This window comes from Amia ocellicauda, chromosome 6, assembly GCF_036373705.1.
Source record: "Amia ocellicauda isolate fAmiCal2 chromosome 6, fAmiCal2.hap1, whole genome shotgun sequence".
Taxonomy (NCBI): domain Eukaryota; kingdom Metazoa; phylum Chordata; class Actinopteri; order Amiiformes; family Amiidae; genus Amia; species Amia ocellicauda.
This window is the reverse complement of record NC_089855.1, coordinates 18,806,221-18,820,156: the sequence shown is the minus strand read 5'-3', so window position 1 is coordinate 18,820,156 and position 13,936 is coordinate 18,806,221. Positions and strand designations below refer to the sequence as shown.

General features: G+C 37.1%; 1 protein-coding gene across 1 annotated transcript in view; it reads left to right on the top strand.

The window, feature by feature from the left end:
* man1a2 (mannosidase, alpha, class 1A, member 2) overlaps positions 1–13,936 on the top strand; it is a 159,102-nt gene that overhangs the window by 81,719 nt on the left and 63,447 nt on the right. Inside the window, exon 5 of the mRNA XM_066706520.1 lies at positions 10,783–10,901. Coding sequence (XP_066562617.1) covers positions 10,783–10,901 — 119 coding nt within the window. The remainder of the gene's footprint in view (positions 1–10,782; positions 10,902–13,936) is intronic.

The window sequence follows — 13,936 nt, the reverse complement described above, 5'->3', positions numbered from 1 at the left end:
GCTTGACCGTATAGAACATAAGAAGTGCCCATCAGGCCAATCCAACTTGTGGGATGTGCTTCAGGAAGCATGGGGTGAAATCTCTTCAGATTACCTCAACAAATTGACAACTAGAATGCCAAAGTACAGAGTGTACTGTACAGACTTCAACAAATAGTTCTTGACTTTATAGCATTGTCTGTATTGCTTATTTTACTTAATTTTGATATTTCCTACCATCTTAAGACACAATTCACTTCAGCTGGCATAGTCAGATAAAGGCAGGCAATAAAATGAACCTCATCGCCTCAGAAGACATTCAGAAAAGTATGCAATACAAATTAAATAAATGCAAATATTTGTAAGTCTTTACAATTTAAGATGTTACTATAATTTTACCACAATTATTTAATTCTGTAATTCCTCTATGTTATGAGAATACATTTAATTTTGATAGACCCCCCGCATTTGAAAATCAATAAACTCTTCAAGCAGGTTTAGGATCTCCTCTCAGTTTTTGCGATTTTCAAACACATACTGCAGGCCTATATTTAATTCATCAAATATACACAAAAAGGCCTTTAAATAAGAGATGAGTTGAAAGGTAAGGAACAAGGCACAGCTTTTAAGTAGTTCCTCATGCTGAATTTTAAAAAACACTGACCCTTTTTCTACAATGCTGTTTTATTTTAGTTTTTTTTTTAGTTTTTTTTTTTGGAGTTGTATAAACCATATGGAATTTCACCTACATTTCTAGTTGGCATTATAAGTGCATAAAGGCTCAATCTGTACAAACAATCTGTTAAAATATCTTTCTTTCCCTTCCAGGAGAAGCAAACGTTTACACACAAGAGCAGTACATAAATACATTAACTCCACTATACCTATTGACCAATCATGTTCTTATTGTTTAATGTAGGCTCAGTGCCCTGGACTTTTTAACACAGCATTGTCAATACCAGAAATGTGAGCCTGCCTGCCTATTCATTGTATGTGGAAACTGCTGGCATATAAGTAAGTGATGACACTGAGATGATGAGGTTTTTCATCCCAGGCCTGGTGGGACAGTAAAATGCATTTTAACCACACAGATACGGTGCCGCTATGAGATGTTGAGCAGTGAAGTCCAGCTTTCCTGAAAGTGCACAATACGAAGTTCAGTTCAGTGGTTTGCCAGGCTGCCGTACTTCTCGCCACTGGCGCCATTGGGCTGCTGCTGGAGTTTGTTACGTACCTTAATCTCAGCGAGGGGGGAGCACATGGCATCTTGCAGGGCCTCTGGAACCTGTGTATTGGTTTGATGTGTGCTTAAAGCCTGCCAATTAACTGGCTAAAAGGTTTCTCTATCCCATTACATTCTGTACTGTCTATTCATAATCTTCAGTGCTTTGTTTTAAGCCTACAATGCTTAGAACGTGCAGGGAAGATCGGATTAAAGGAAGAGTTCTGAGAGCACCCCTTTTTATTTTTTTATGAGACGTGTACTTGTGAGAGTTGTTATGGCTACCGCGCTGTCTGCTAATTCGCTTCTGACATCAGAGCACCCTGCAGCAATTCAGCATAAGCCCTATTTTCCCAAAGAGGAGGCTATGTGCAGGTCTAAAATGAATAAAGACTTTTCAGAATATTTCAGTGCTGTACCTCTTGACATCTTTTCCAGACCTGTACGCTGTTATTCCTGTTGTATACTATCAGTGCTGGAATAGGGAAGCACTTTCAGCATTTATCTCAATGAGGAAAGCAAGGTTGTTTTCAAGGAGTCGCCTTCTCATGTAGTCAATCTTGTGCCTGCTGTCGAACACAGTCATTGTTTTTGTCCATTATTCTGTGGCATTCTTGCTGTGAAAAGGCTGCTAGGTGCCTGTTGTTATTGGATTCCAAATATTTGCCTTTGTGCAGGAAATGTGTGTGTTGGAGGGGGGGTAATCAATGACTAGTTCATCGTCTCCTTATTTTTCTAATTAATTTCTGCTGTTAAACCAAGGATTAATTGTTGCATAGCCAAGTGGAACTGGAGCATTACTGGCTTCAGTTCATGTTTTCCTTTTTTCTTTTTCTTAAGCTGTAAACTTCCCTCTCAGCTCATTTATCTCTTTGAAAGGTGTCTTATGAAAGGCCACTAACCTTCTCTTGTAGGTTTTTATGACTGCTCTGAGATGTAGCATGACAGGGCACTCCCAGAGGAGGCCAGGGTATGACACACAGCATTGTTTTTGTGTGTGTGTGTGTGTGTGTTTTTTTTTTTAATCATTTTCATCTAAATGTTTTCAGTAACCGAAATTTTACATTCCCTTCAGTGCCTGGTAGCAGTTTTATTTTGTCTATGTTTGATGCACTATTAACCAAAAAGTATATGGTGCTCATCTATAGTTTATCTGTTTAACGTCTGTCATGCATTTTAAAATGTCACTGTGCATTGTAGAGTCTTTATAATGGCAGAGAAGGCTGGAAACAACCAAATCCTTTATAATGGCTGATAACACTAAATATGAATCAATTTTTTACGCATATAAAACAGGTATGTAAAACATTTATAGATTCCTGTTGCAGTCTAAAGGAAGTCTCTCTTCTGCAGGTCATTGTGCTACTCATACACCCAATGGGTATTCAGCTTTTTGAGACTGGCATCAGGGGTATTCTTTTTGTTCTTACTCTGATTTGACATTACAGGAGGATTCTCCCCTTGGAAAAGAAAAAAAAACCTTTAGAAGTATTACAAATAAATACTGGTTTCTAATCCTCTTACAGCGATGGGGTTTCGCATTATTAGGAAACTGAGACAGTAAATTGAAAGAACAAAATCTAAAGAGATTTTATTCTTTTGAAGATGTGAGGAAGAAAAAAAACATCTGTTTTATTTGTTTGTACCCCTCGTGTGTTATCTGCAGTTTTGTTTGAATAGTTCGATACAGTAGGGTAATTATAATAATACTGGATTGTGATGAAAAAAAGGTTGCCAAAGAAGTGGCTTGAAACCAAAAAAAGGGTATTGACTTTGACTCTGGCGGCATGAGATGAGAGATAATATAACTGTGTATGTTTAACAATGGGTAGATTAATTACATTTGCAGTGTGTATGCTTATATCCGAATGTAAACCATTGTAAATACTCAAACCGTAACTCAATCCAAAGTAGTAAACCTAATTTAATGAATGGCAAAGAACAACATGCTGTAAATACAATTTAAAAGTAATCAGTATTTCCCTTCAGTAATTATTTGTGCATATCAATGAACTCAGTGAGTTAATTCAGAAGCTGGAGCACTAAAATAGGTATTTTTTTTTTAATGAAAATGTTACGATCTTCTAGAATTGTACTGAGGAAGAGCAATGCTAGGAAATGAATGCTCAATAACATCTCAACATCAGCTCCCCCTCCCCCAAACTAGTCTTTGGTGCTTACACAGAATAAGGTATCTATTAAAGCAAGCATAATGTCTATGTACAATTCTAATTTCTGTGGTGAGTAAACTACATGTGTTCTTTGCTTCTCTTGGTATCTGCTTCACTGTACACTGTTAACTGTATAATTGTACATTACCCTTGGTAGTTAATGCAGTGACTCAACAAACCAAACAGACAAATACAAAAACATGTCAAAAGCTGTTGTATTGAGTAGGTCCCCCCTAGAGTTGCTGCCAGTAGGATCCATTAGGATAATTATTTTGGACAGGTGTCTGAATGTCTTTATATTGTCCTGTTCCCAGTCCAGAGGGGATTCTTCACCAGATGACTGTGTCCCAAGATAGTGACCTGTTGTGGTCCTGTATTACATAGCAGTCTCTTACTGTGCTATTCTGCTTGAGGAAATTAAGGACAATGTCCAGCAGGCAGGACAGCAGGCATTACATTTAGCAGAAGAAACAATCAGACATTAAAAACCTAGATAAACCAAATAAATGAAAAAAGTCATAAAGAGGTTGAACCACGGATTTTTTTAAAACAACATGGAAGTGTATATCTGTAAAAAAAAGAAAAAGATACAGACCATTTTTGTGTGTGTTATTATTTACATAAAAATAATAATAATAAAGAAGTTTCCTTTTAGAGGAATCAAATGCAGGGACCTTATCTGGAAGCACAGACCACACAATGTTTGTAAAGCACTCTCAAATCTGGAACAGTAGAGAGTTCAATTTGTGACAGTGATGTTTCTTCCCTTAAAATGGTATTGATGAAAAGAAAGATCAAACAAAACCCAGCCCCGGTGGTCAGTTATATGGTTTTATTTGTTCAGAGTTTATCTTAGCTGAGTGGTTCAGCACCGCAGGCTGTGCTCTGAGAGCCCAGGGATGGGGGCCCTGTCTCAGCCTGCATGTGCATTCGGCCCTTAGGGGACTGCATGTTAGGAGGAGACATGTCGCTCTCGGCAGAAATCCTGCAGGCCCTGGTGAGCAGTCTCCCGTGGTGCTGTGTGACAGAGTGATACAGCATGGCTTTAATCAGCTGATTGACATAAAGCTCTTAGGCGACAATGAGGCCAACTGAAGTTTCTTTGTCTTTTGATGCCCAGTAGGATATATTTTCTTACAAAACAGGAAGGAACCACAACAAACTCTCATTGTCACTCTTACAACATTAAAACCGCAAAGGAAACGATCCACATCGTGGAGGGCATTGTTTTCTATTTCAAACACAAATGCTGGGAGACCGTCTTTGCCTAATCTTTATATGAGGGAAGTAGTTTGTTAGTATTGTGGATGTTTGGTAGAGTTGTTTGGCAGTTAAAGTTGTTGCCATGCACTCATTGACACAAATTGTAATTGTGCTCTACCAAAGTGTGATGACTCGCATTCTCTCACTTTTTTCCAACGTGCCTTCACACAACTCGCACAGTCTCTCATTAAGTGCTTGACAGATAATGAATAGTATCACAATCAACTTGCATGTAAACGCCTCCATTATCCGATTCCTAAACTGCTTGCAATCCTAGTAAGATCTTATTTTGGAAGTGCTGCTTGGCTTGATCAATGTGTGTACCTTATATACCCAGTGAGAAAAAGTGAAGCCTGTACAATAACTAAATTGTTGTTGTTCTTATGAACCTAAAGGCATATTTATTTTTACCTTCCCCATCCACCACTGCAGTGCAGAAAGTTGTTTTTACAACTTTTCTCTTTTCTTCATCAGCAAATAAGGAAGAAAACTGATGCTGTGGTTTATCATGGGGGCAGGTTGTGTGGGAGTGACAGCTCCGGGGGTCAGGTATCGACACAGTTGTTTTGTCCTGGGCTTTGGATTGCCCTCACTTTCTCAGGCCCAGCTAAAGGCCCAGGGCTTTAGTCTTCAAGCTCACTGTATATAGTGGGGATCTGTGTTTGTTCATGTGGTACCTGACTGAGGTTTAGCCGGAGTAATAGAGTTTCAGATTCCTTAATTATTTGACCTTCATTGAACCTAAAGTCACTGGGGGTGAAGAGGGTTTTCATGCTCTGCTAAACTGATTCATTCTGACCTGTGGAAGTGTGCATGCTATATTTTTATTTTATATCAAGCTGGCAGTATTTTTATTTACAGCTGGTGACTGTGTAGCAAGGTAAACCACATAGCCACAAAGTGTAAACGTAATTATTTCGCACTGACACACTGTATATTGATAGCATAATTGAGATTCAAGTATTCAAGTATTCAGGAAATATTTGGAATGGGAAATCTTTAAATAAAGAGTAAAATGTGATCTTTTTTTATTTTTAGTTGAAACGAAACAAGAATGAAACACAAAAATGACCTCTTATAAATCTGAGAAACATTGATAGAAGTGTTAAAATATATTCAGTATTTTTTTATTTGATGAAATCAGTCTTCATGTATTTTTTACATGCATCGGTTTTGTAATGTTGTTGTGAAGATGGAGGTAGGAACATTTTAAGTGTAAAGCTTTATAAGCTGACTTATAATAAAGACTAATAAAGGAGTTTGTATGATTCACTCACTTTATGTTAGTAATTGAAAGCAAGTAAAATCGTAGAATGAAATTTAATAACATCAGTTATAAACGATGCTTTGATCTTCCTCCCAGTCTAAGCAGTATATAATATTTGTTATAATTACCAGCTGAGAGGTTGAAGGCTTGGGTCTGGACGGATGCATTTTTAATCAGGAGTATTATTGCTGCTTGTGTCGGCACTGTAAGTTAAGCACTGTGGGGACTTTTCCATTTTTCATTGCATTAATATCTGTCATTTTTATGACAGTTAATAGAGTGTAATGTCTCAATCTTAATTATTTTGTAAAGGTCTTAAATAGCTGTCTCTTTTAGCTGGCTTTAAAGGCAATAGGGTGTACAGGTAACTAGGTATGCAGGTCTTCACAGTCACCTGCCAGACGCACTGTTGAATTTAATATTATGTTTTGCTCAGGTTTCTGGCAACATGTGGAGGTGGGGTAGGGATATACAACTAATTGATTATTATTATTATTATTTATTTCTTGGCAGACGCCCATATCCAGGGCGAGAAGTACAAGGCATGATATCAGTTGATATCAGTATTTGCTGATTGAAACCTCAGAGTTACTTGTTGATATCCAGTACCATCAGTGTACAGAATGAACACTATTAATCACACCCAAATCCTGATACCTATTTATTTTAAAACAGTCAGGATACACAACCCCACCACATGTCTGAGTTACATTTACTTGGCAGCTCCAGTTCTGTCCACTTCAGCTCACCTGACCAGACAGTGTTTCATATCTTTATTTGAGATCTTTGCTGTTGTCATATAGTTAATCCAGCAAATAAGATTATAGCAACATATCTAAATCCCCCTTTTCCAAGAAATGGGACTCAGTGTTAAATAAAGTTTAATACATCAAAACACATTTATTTTTAACTGCATATTTTCTGGATTAATGCAAATAGAAACAGAGAAAAAATGCTGAATGTTGTAATTTTGCAATAAGGTATGAAAATGTACCACACAGCGAGGTCTTCTGTCTCTGCTATTATTTGTTCTCTGACTCGAAAGCAGTGCTACTCACTCGTGGTTCTGCAAAGCCAAATGGTAAATGTCACTCTCCTAAACCAGTTTAATGTAAAATGTTCTCATTATATACTACCCAAGATTCTACCTGATCTTTACCAGTTGTTTTGAAAAGCTATTAACTTTGAGAATTAAATGAAATGGCTGCTAAGCCTGAATGCAAAGTAAACTCGACCAAAAATAAGGTAATATGTATGAAACAAAAATAACTTTACTCAGGATTATTTCCATAGGTGTAAAATGTCTAATTCACGATCAGTATAGAAACATATTGGATTATGTAAACAATCTAGCAAATGGCATGTAATACGGCTTTGCTATTGTTTTCTTCTGTGAACCTTGACCTTTGACTTTTAATTTACACTTTTCAAAAATAATCACAGTTAATTTACAACAGTAAAATGCAAAAATATTTGATATTCCATACACCATTGAAGTGTACCCACAAAAACAGGGTTGGGGTCAAGGCCAGTTTTTCCATTCCAATTCCGTTTGCAATTCCTTTTCCAATTCCAGTGGAGTCAATGGCAAAAAAAATGGAATTGGAATGTGTAACGGGCCTGAAAAAGAATTGGACTTGGAACTGACCCCAACCCTGCATAAATAACAAGAACAATGTCAAAACTAACAGCACATTTTATTTTCCAGCCATTATTGTTTCTTTTGACAGTGCATCTTTTATGTGCATAACCCTCAGTTCAGGAAAAGATTATAAAAAAGAAGTGCAAGGACATTTTTCAAAGGCTCTTTCTTTTCTATGTCGTCTTGGAATCTTAATAACATATTTCCTCTGAGACCGCTTCATTTTAGAGGACACATTGTCTAACTGTTTCCTATGCTTTAATATGATGTTAAGTGCAATAAAACACGTAATACAGTAAATACAATAAATGGTTTGGTAAAGTCAGTGTGCAAGAACAAAGGTAACCTCTATGCAGCAATATAATATATTACTATACCTAAGTTTATTTAATTATGTAAACATTATGTGTTTTTTGCACTGGCCTGGAAAAAAATATATATAAAAGAATTAAAAGATATATATATATATATATATATATATATATATGTTTTCAGCTGTTTTTACTGACTCTTTAGTAATTAAGCAATTCATTTCTGTTTGAAACAACAGTCAGCACTTTATGATATCCTCCTGCAAGGTTGTAAAACTATACATTTGGACTTTTGCAAATATCATGCATATTTTAAGAGAAATATTGTGCTTCCATCGGATATTTAACATGAATTCAGCATTGTTACCTTATCCCAATTCTATGACTTTGGGAATGATGTGAGTAATGTAGCTGTCACCTGAGGTTTAATGAACCTTTCTACTGTACTAATGGTGTGCCTGCTCTCTGTGTGAATGATGAATGTGTTAATATTACAGGCAGCACTGTTATAACATCTTAGCACAGATATGATTTGCAAAGGATTCCTGGACCTGCCTGACAAAGCTGGCAATCAAGAAGAAATGTTATCAACAACCCACAAAGTATTGTACATTTTAAATGGAAAGAGTGCAGGTTGTTGGATGGAAAATGAGCACTGTGGTGCAATATATAAAGTGCTCAAGCTGTAGTCAGTGTGCAGTACTGTGTGGGCCATGCTGATCCAAACTATGAAACTATTGTGTAAGTATGGACCTGAGAGTTCAGTTTGTCATTCAACAATGTTCCACTAATGAAACCGAGACAGCCCAGCAAAATGCTTCTTTCTCAGAAACGTGAATTGATACTTTAAATGCACAAATGAGAGGAAATGTATAAAGGCAGAGTGTAAAATCCTGTCTTGTCAAGCAGCAGCAGCTCTAATTAGCTATTTAATTGGATATTACAGTTGAGTCATTTTTACAAAGTTAATCCACCAGTGTTTTTAAAATTTGTATCATTAGTACAAGAGAGCAGCATTGTTAATCCCAAACCAAACATGCTGGTTCGAAGATAGAAGGTCTATTAATTAACCCTTAAGGTCTTTCAACTGTGATGACCTGGGCTTAAATGAGACTAATATGAACTTGGCCAAGGGCTATCATAAGCACACATCACAAAGGTCACCCACATTCTTTGACAGTCGATTCAATCAGTGTCACCCCAGACTGAAGAGAGACAGGAGGTCATGGCTGATGTATGCCAACAGTACAGTGCCAAGCCAGTTAAAACAGTCTGAGCTTTCATTGAATGTTCCCGAGTCCCTTGATTATTTTTGAAGGACAGCAAAACAAGAAAACAAGCAATACAACACCGAAAAACTGTCAGGTATGAATTGTTGAAGTCATAAGTCAGCTAAGTAATCGTTGCATGGGACAGGAACATCATATATATTTGGAAAATAATTTGATTAACAAAAAATATCATGAATAAAATAAGGTTTAATTGATCAGTTTTACCTGTTTGCTGTTTCATGTGGCCTGTGCAGAATATCTCATTTGGGGACTGTTGTCCATTATTTGAAATATAAGTAGCCTGGTATGTGTCTTGTTTGTGTTGTAAAATCTTGAAAAACTTGAATGAAACATAATTTTGGGGATAAGATGAACATGTGTTAGTTGTGATTATATTTGTAGAGAATCCCATGTTAGGGCAGCACAACAGAAGCAGTCCTGTCTGTAATTGTTTTCATTAACCCAGAATTTGCCCTGTTTTGAGTGGATTACTGTAGAGAACTACAGCTGCTGTAGTTGTATTGTTCAAAGTTTTAGTATATATTGGGTTATAGTTTACTAAAAATGCTGATTAATGAAGGCTGCAATTTCTAGACATTTACTCAAAGTTATGCTTCTGAACAATATCTGGAAGCTATGCATGGCTTTTTCTTTTTGTTTGAAAACAGGTTTGAGCATACATTTTCAATAGCAGTTTACATTGAGGTTGAGTGTTGAAGATATTTGAAGAACTCTAAGTGTGCTTGTGTGCTTTTTGTCTATAACAAAATGTTTTGTTGTAGAAGAGAATGTATGCATTTATATGCACGTCTACATAGAATAACCCCTCATTCAGTTGTCTGTGCTAAATCCATTACACTCGAGGCAGCCCAGACAAGGCTGATGGACACAGATATGGAAAGTTAGTGGTGGAGTGCCCACTGATCTGAATTCTGGCATGCTCGTTTCATTGCTTTAATGCTGAAAAATGAATGATCAAATGTAGAGGTCATCCTATTAGTAACTAATAAAATTACTAATAAAATTGATTAAACACCATCATTAATCCATATGACATGCATTCTCTATATAATGAGTGTATATAACGTGTGTATATATATATATATACACATAAAAAAATAAAAACAACATAAAATTAGTCATACTTAAAAACAAAAACAAAATCACAGCATGTTATCTCTCCCCAGGCACTGTTTTGTACAGTGTTATTAGATACAGGTAATTAACACAGAATATGTGCATTTCACTCTGGAAGTGAGACCAAGGACATTAAAACAAGCCTTCTACTTTCCATTAAGACAATGTGTGTTGTTTTAATGTGATGTAATGTGTGCAGATGGCAGATAATAAAACTGACATTTCGGCTGTGATTACTTAAATACAATGTTGTTTATTTATTTTTATTTTTACGTTGGTAATAATAAGCATCCTATAGAAAGCACTCTCTCTATGCATAACGACAACACAGAGCTGTGTGATTCCCCCTGAGGCATTATTAGACACTGTTTATTCAAGGGAAATTAAATGTATTGAGACAAAAAACATCTCAATGTTTGGAATTGGGCATTGCACAGGCCTGGGTTGTGTGCTTCTTTGCTACACAGTGTTTAATGTGGATACCTGCATTACAGCCAGTCTTATCTGCTTCTTCTATAGGAAATTCCCAAATGGGAGCAACCATCGTTGATGCTGTAGACACTCTCTACATCATGGGCCTTCATGACGAATTCAAAGATGGACAGGAATGGATTCAGCAGAATCTGGATTTTAGTGTGGTAAGTGCTGCTTGAAATACCTATAAAATTATTGTACACCATACTAGTATTTTCCTTTCAGCTTTCTTTCACAGTGGTGTCACTTTCCTAAAACCTGTAACATTTCCTCCTGAGATTCAGCAAACAAAAAGACAAGACGTGAGATACTCGTGCTCGCTGGCAGCTTGCTAAATGTTTTACACAGCTGACCTCAGATCTCTTCAAGATTAGCAATGGGCTTCTGTTTTGGGCAGGCCCTCGGCAATGTAATTAAAAACAAACTTTGTTTGGCCAGAAAACACACAGCAGAGAACAAAGATTTTCTCCTAATTGGCCTGCACGGAGTGATTAACATAGTTAATGAGAGAATCTCACAGCAGCAGATTCATCACTATATCACTTGATAAACAGGCAGAATTAAAGTGAAGTGCAATCCATACCATCTCTTGGATTTCTTGTTAACATTGGTAATGGAGCCTGTGCTACGGCAGTTACCCCATTTGAAACACTTGAGTTGTTTCATGGTGGGACTACATAATGCATGATCGGTTCTCTAAGCCATTTTTATCTTTGTTCTGTTGATAACACTGTTGGTATTTGTTTCAGAGTTATTGCTGATTACATCCCTTGCTTGCACAGCAGGTCTTTCATGTCCAATTAGTGAGCAGAGGGTTCCACAGCACATTGTTGGCAGCAGCGCCGGTCCAATTATTGGGTATTTTTTGGACACAATAGTGAAAGAGCAGCAGGGATACAGACACAAAGATTTGCTGTCAGGTTTTTCTAAATTAAGTCTAAAGGATGAATAAATGTGTTCATTGTATTAATGCAATTGTAAAGGTTTGAGGCACATTGAATGACGTATGGCACAATGGAGGGAAAAGACCGATGGCCTGTTGCCTGATTATTCCTGCTGACATTCTCGGTCACACCCACACATATCACTGCTCACACGTGCTGTGTAAATCTCCCATCGGTGCAGCGTGGAGAGGCTTGGCTTTGCCTCCATAAATAATTGTTCCATTCCTAATTTTTCATACTGTGGTATATGACCGCAGATCACCAGTACAGCAAGCTTGGATGGATTATGTGGTTCATGCACCCCCCCATCCCATCCTCCCCACATTACCTGCAGTGTGCTGTCGACGGGGGTGTTGAAATGAAATTAATAAAAGCAAACAGGCAGGCAGAGCAGCGTGAGGGAGGAGGTGTGGAAGGTGATTAAATGGCTGGGGCCTGTTATTTTCCTGCCTGGGGATGTGCCTGTAAGGCCTGCAGGGAGACTCTTCCTAGCACACTCACCATTAAAGCTCCTACAGGATTGAGACAGATTTGATTACATATCCCAATTACACCTCCTGTTATTCAGAGTGGGTTTCACAGTTCATGATAGCTGGTTCAGGGGACTTAATTTAAAATCAAGGTAATTTGTGTTTCTGAAAAAAAAAAAAAAAAAAAAACAACACAAGATTGACATACTCTCTGGAAGATTTCCTTTCACACTGTTCCTTTTGGGGCAGACCTAGTTAGTTACATCTTAATTCTGTGAAAAACTCTCCTTCTGACCTTATCTAATGGACTATACATACAGTTTAATACATAGTCATTTTGCTGTAACTGGCATTTTGCTTGCACTGAATATGAGAACAGAAAATGTCAGTATTCAGGTCTATGTGTTTCTCAATTAAGGATGTCACTTATGTCTGGTAATTTCTGTCAATTTTAAGAGAAATCAGTCTTTTTAGATTCCCTGTGCTGCCATTGTTAATTTTAAATTAAAATATTTTGACGATGGAATACATAAGTAGGAAGCTCACTGTATTGTGAATAGATGTGAATGTTTATAATATTGCATATGACTATTTGATTCCTGTAAACATGTATTATGTTGAGTATCGGTCAGCTTGACTTTTACTTGCTGAGAAGCTTACAGTAAATGATTTTCATTAAGCAATATTTAGTGTCACACCTATGAGGTGCAGTGTTGGCCATTTAGTGCGACCTCACTGACCGAATGGGACTAGGATAGAAAAGGATTGGAAGAAAACCAGTCTATCCTGTTCTACTGCTCAGTAACAAGACCCTCTGACTGGTATAGATACTGTGGCAGCATATTATGTTTCAGACAACATGTATACCTTTTCTTATTTTGTTGACTAAAAAGAACTAAACTGAAAAAATCAGTCAGTGAATTATTGGCATGATTTTTCTGGCCAATGTTATTTATATGAATAGCTGTTGTGTGATAACTCGACTGATTAAAGAACACACACATACACAAAAAAGTTGAACTTTCAGACTGAGGGTAAGCACTCTATTTACTGACTGTAATGTGACGGGAATAACGAGTCCTGTAATAAACACTTCTGGACCATCTCCTCTGCTTTACTGTTACTTAGGTAATGGTAAATTAGATCTCCTTCAAGCAGTGAAATGTGGCCTAGTCCCATGTGAGAATTTCTCCGTGGCATGCAGTGTAATTGGCATCTTGTTACTGCTCTTGTGTGCAACAAATCTACACAGACAGCAAGCGTCAGAGCTTATCATTGCCTCCCCAAGTCAACACAACATTTTTTGCACTTAAGACGAAACTCTGTGATGCATGAGAGACGAAACTCTGTGATGCATGAGAAATCACTACCGCTCATGATAACGATAAATTATTCTACAGGGGAGACCGACTATGACACATGGTAACCTAGAAACAGAATTAGGAGCCATGGAAACAATGTTAGTAACAGTATTCTTGACATCACCCACAAAATTATACTAATCTGCACTGGGCTTTCTGTGTTGCAGCAGACTTAATAATATATGGATTTCATAAAGCACTTATCTGTCCCTGAGCTGAAGTAATGAATATCCTTCTTTATGCAAAACTCTATTTGTTTATAAGGTCTAAAACTAACAATGACAAGTTGTCAGTGGTTTGTGAATTATTATGTATGTCTCTTCTAAAAGTTATGAGTCTAACTAATTGTAACAGTTACCCCCGAGCACACTTACATGTTGCTGGGATGCAGTAAATGCATTTTTTTTTTTATAAATAGATTGCT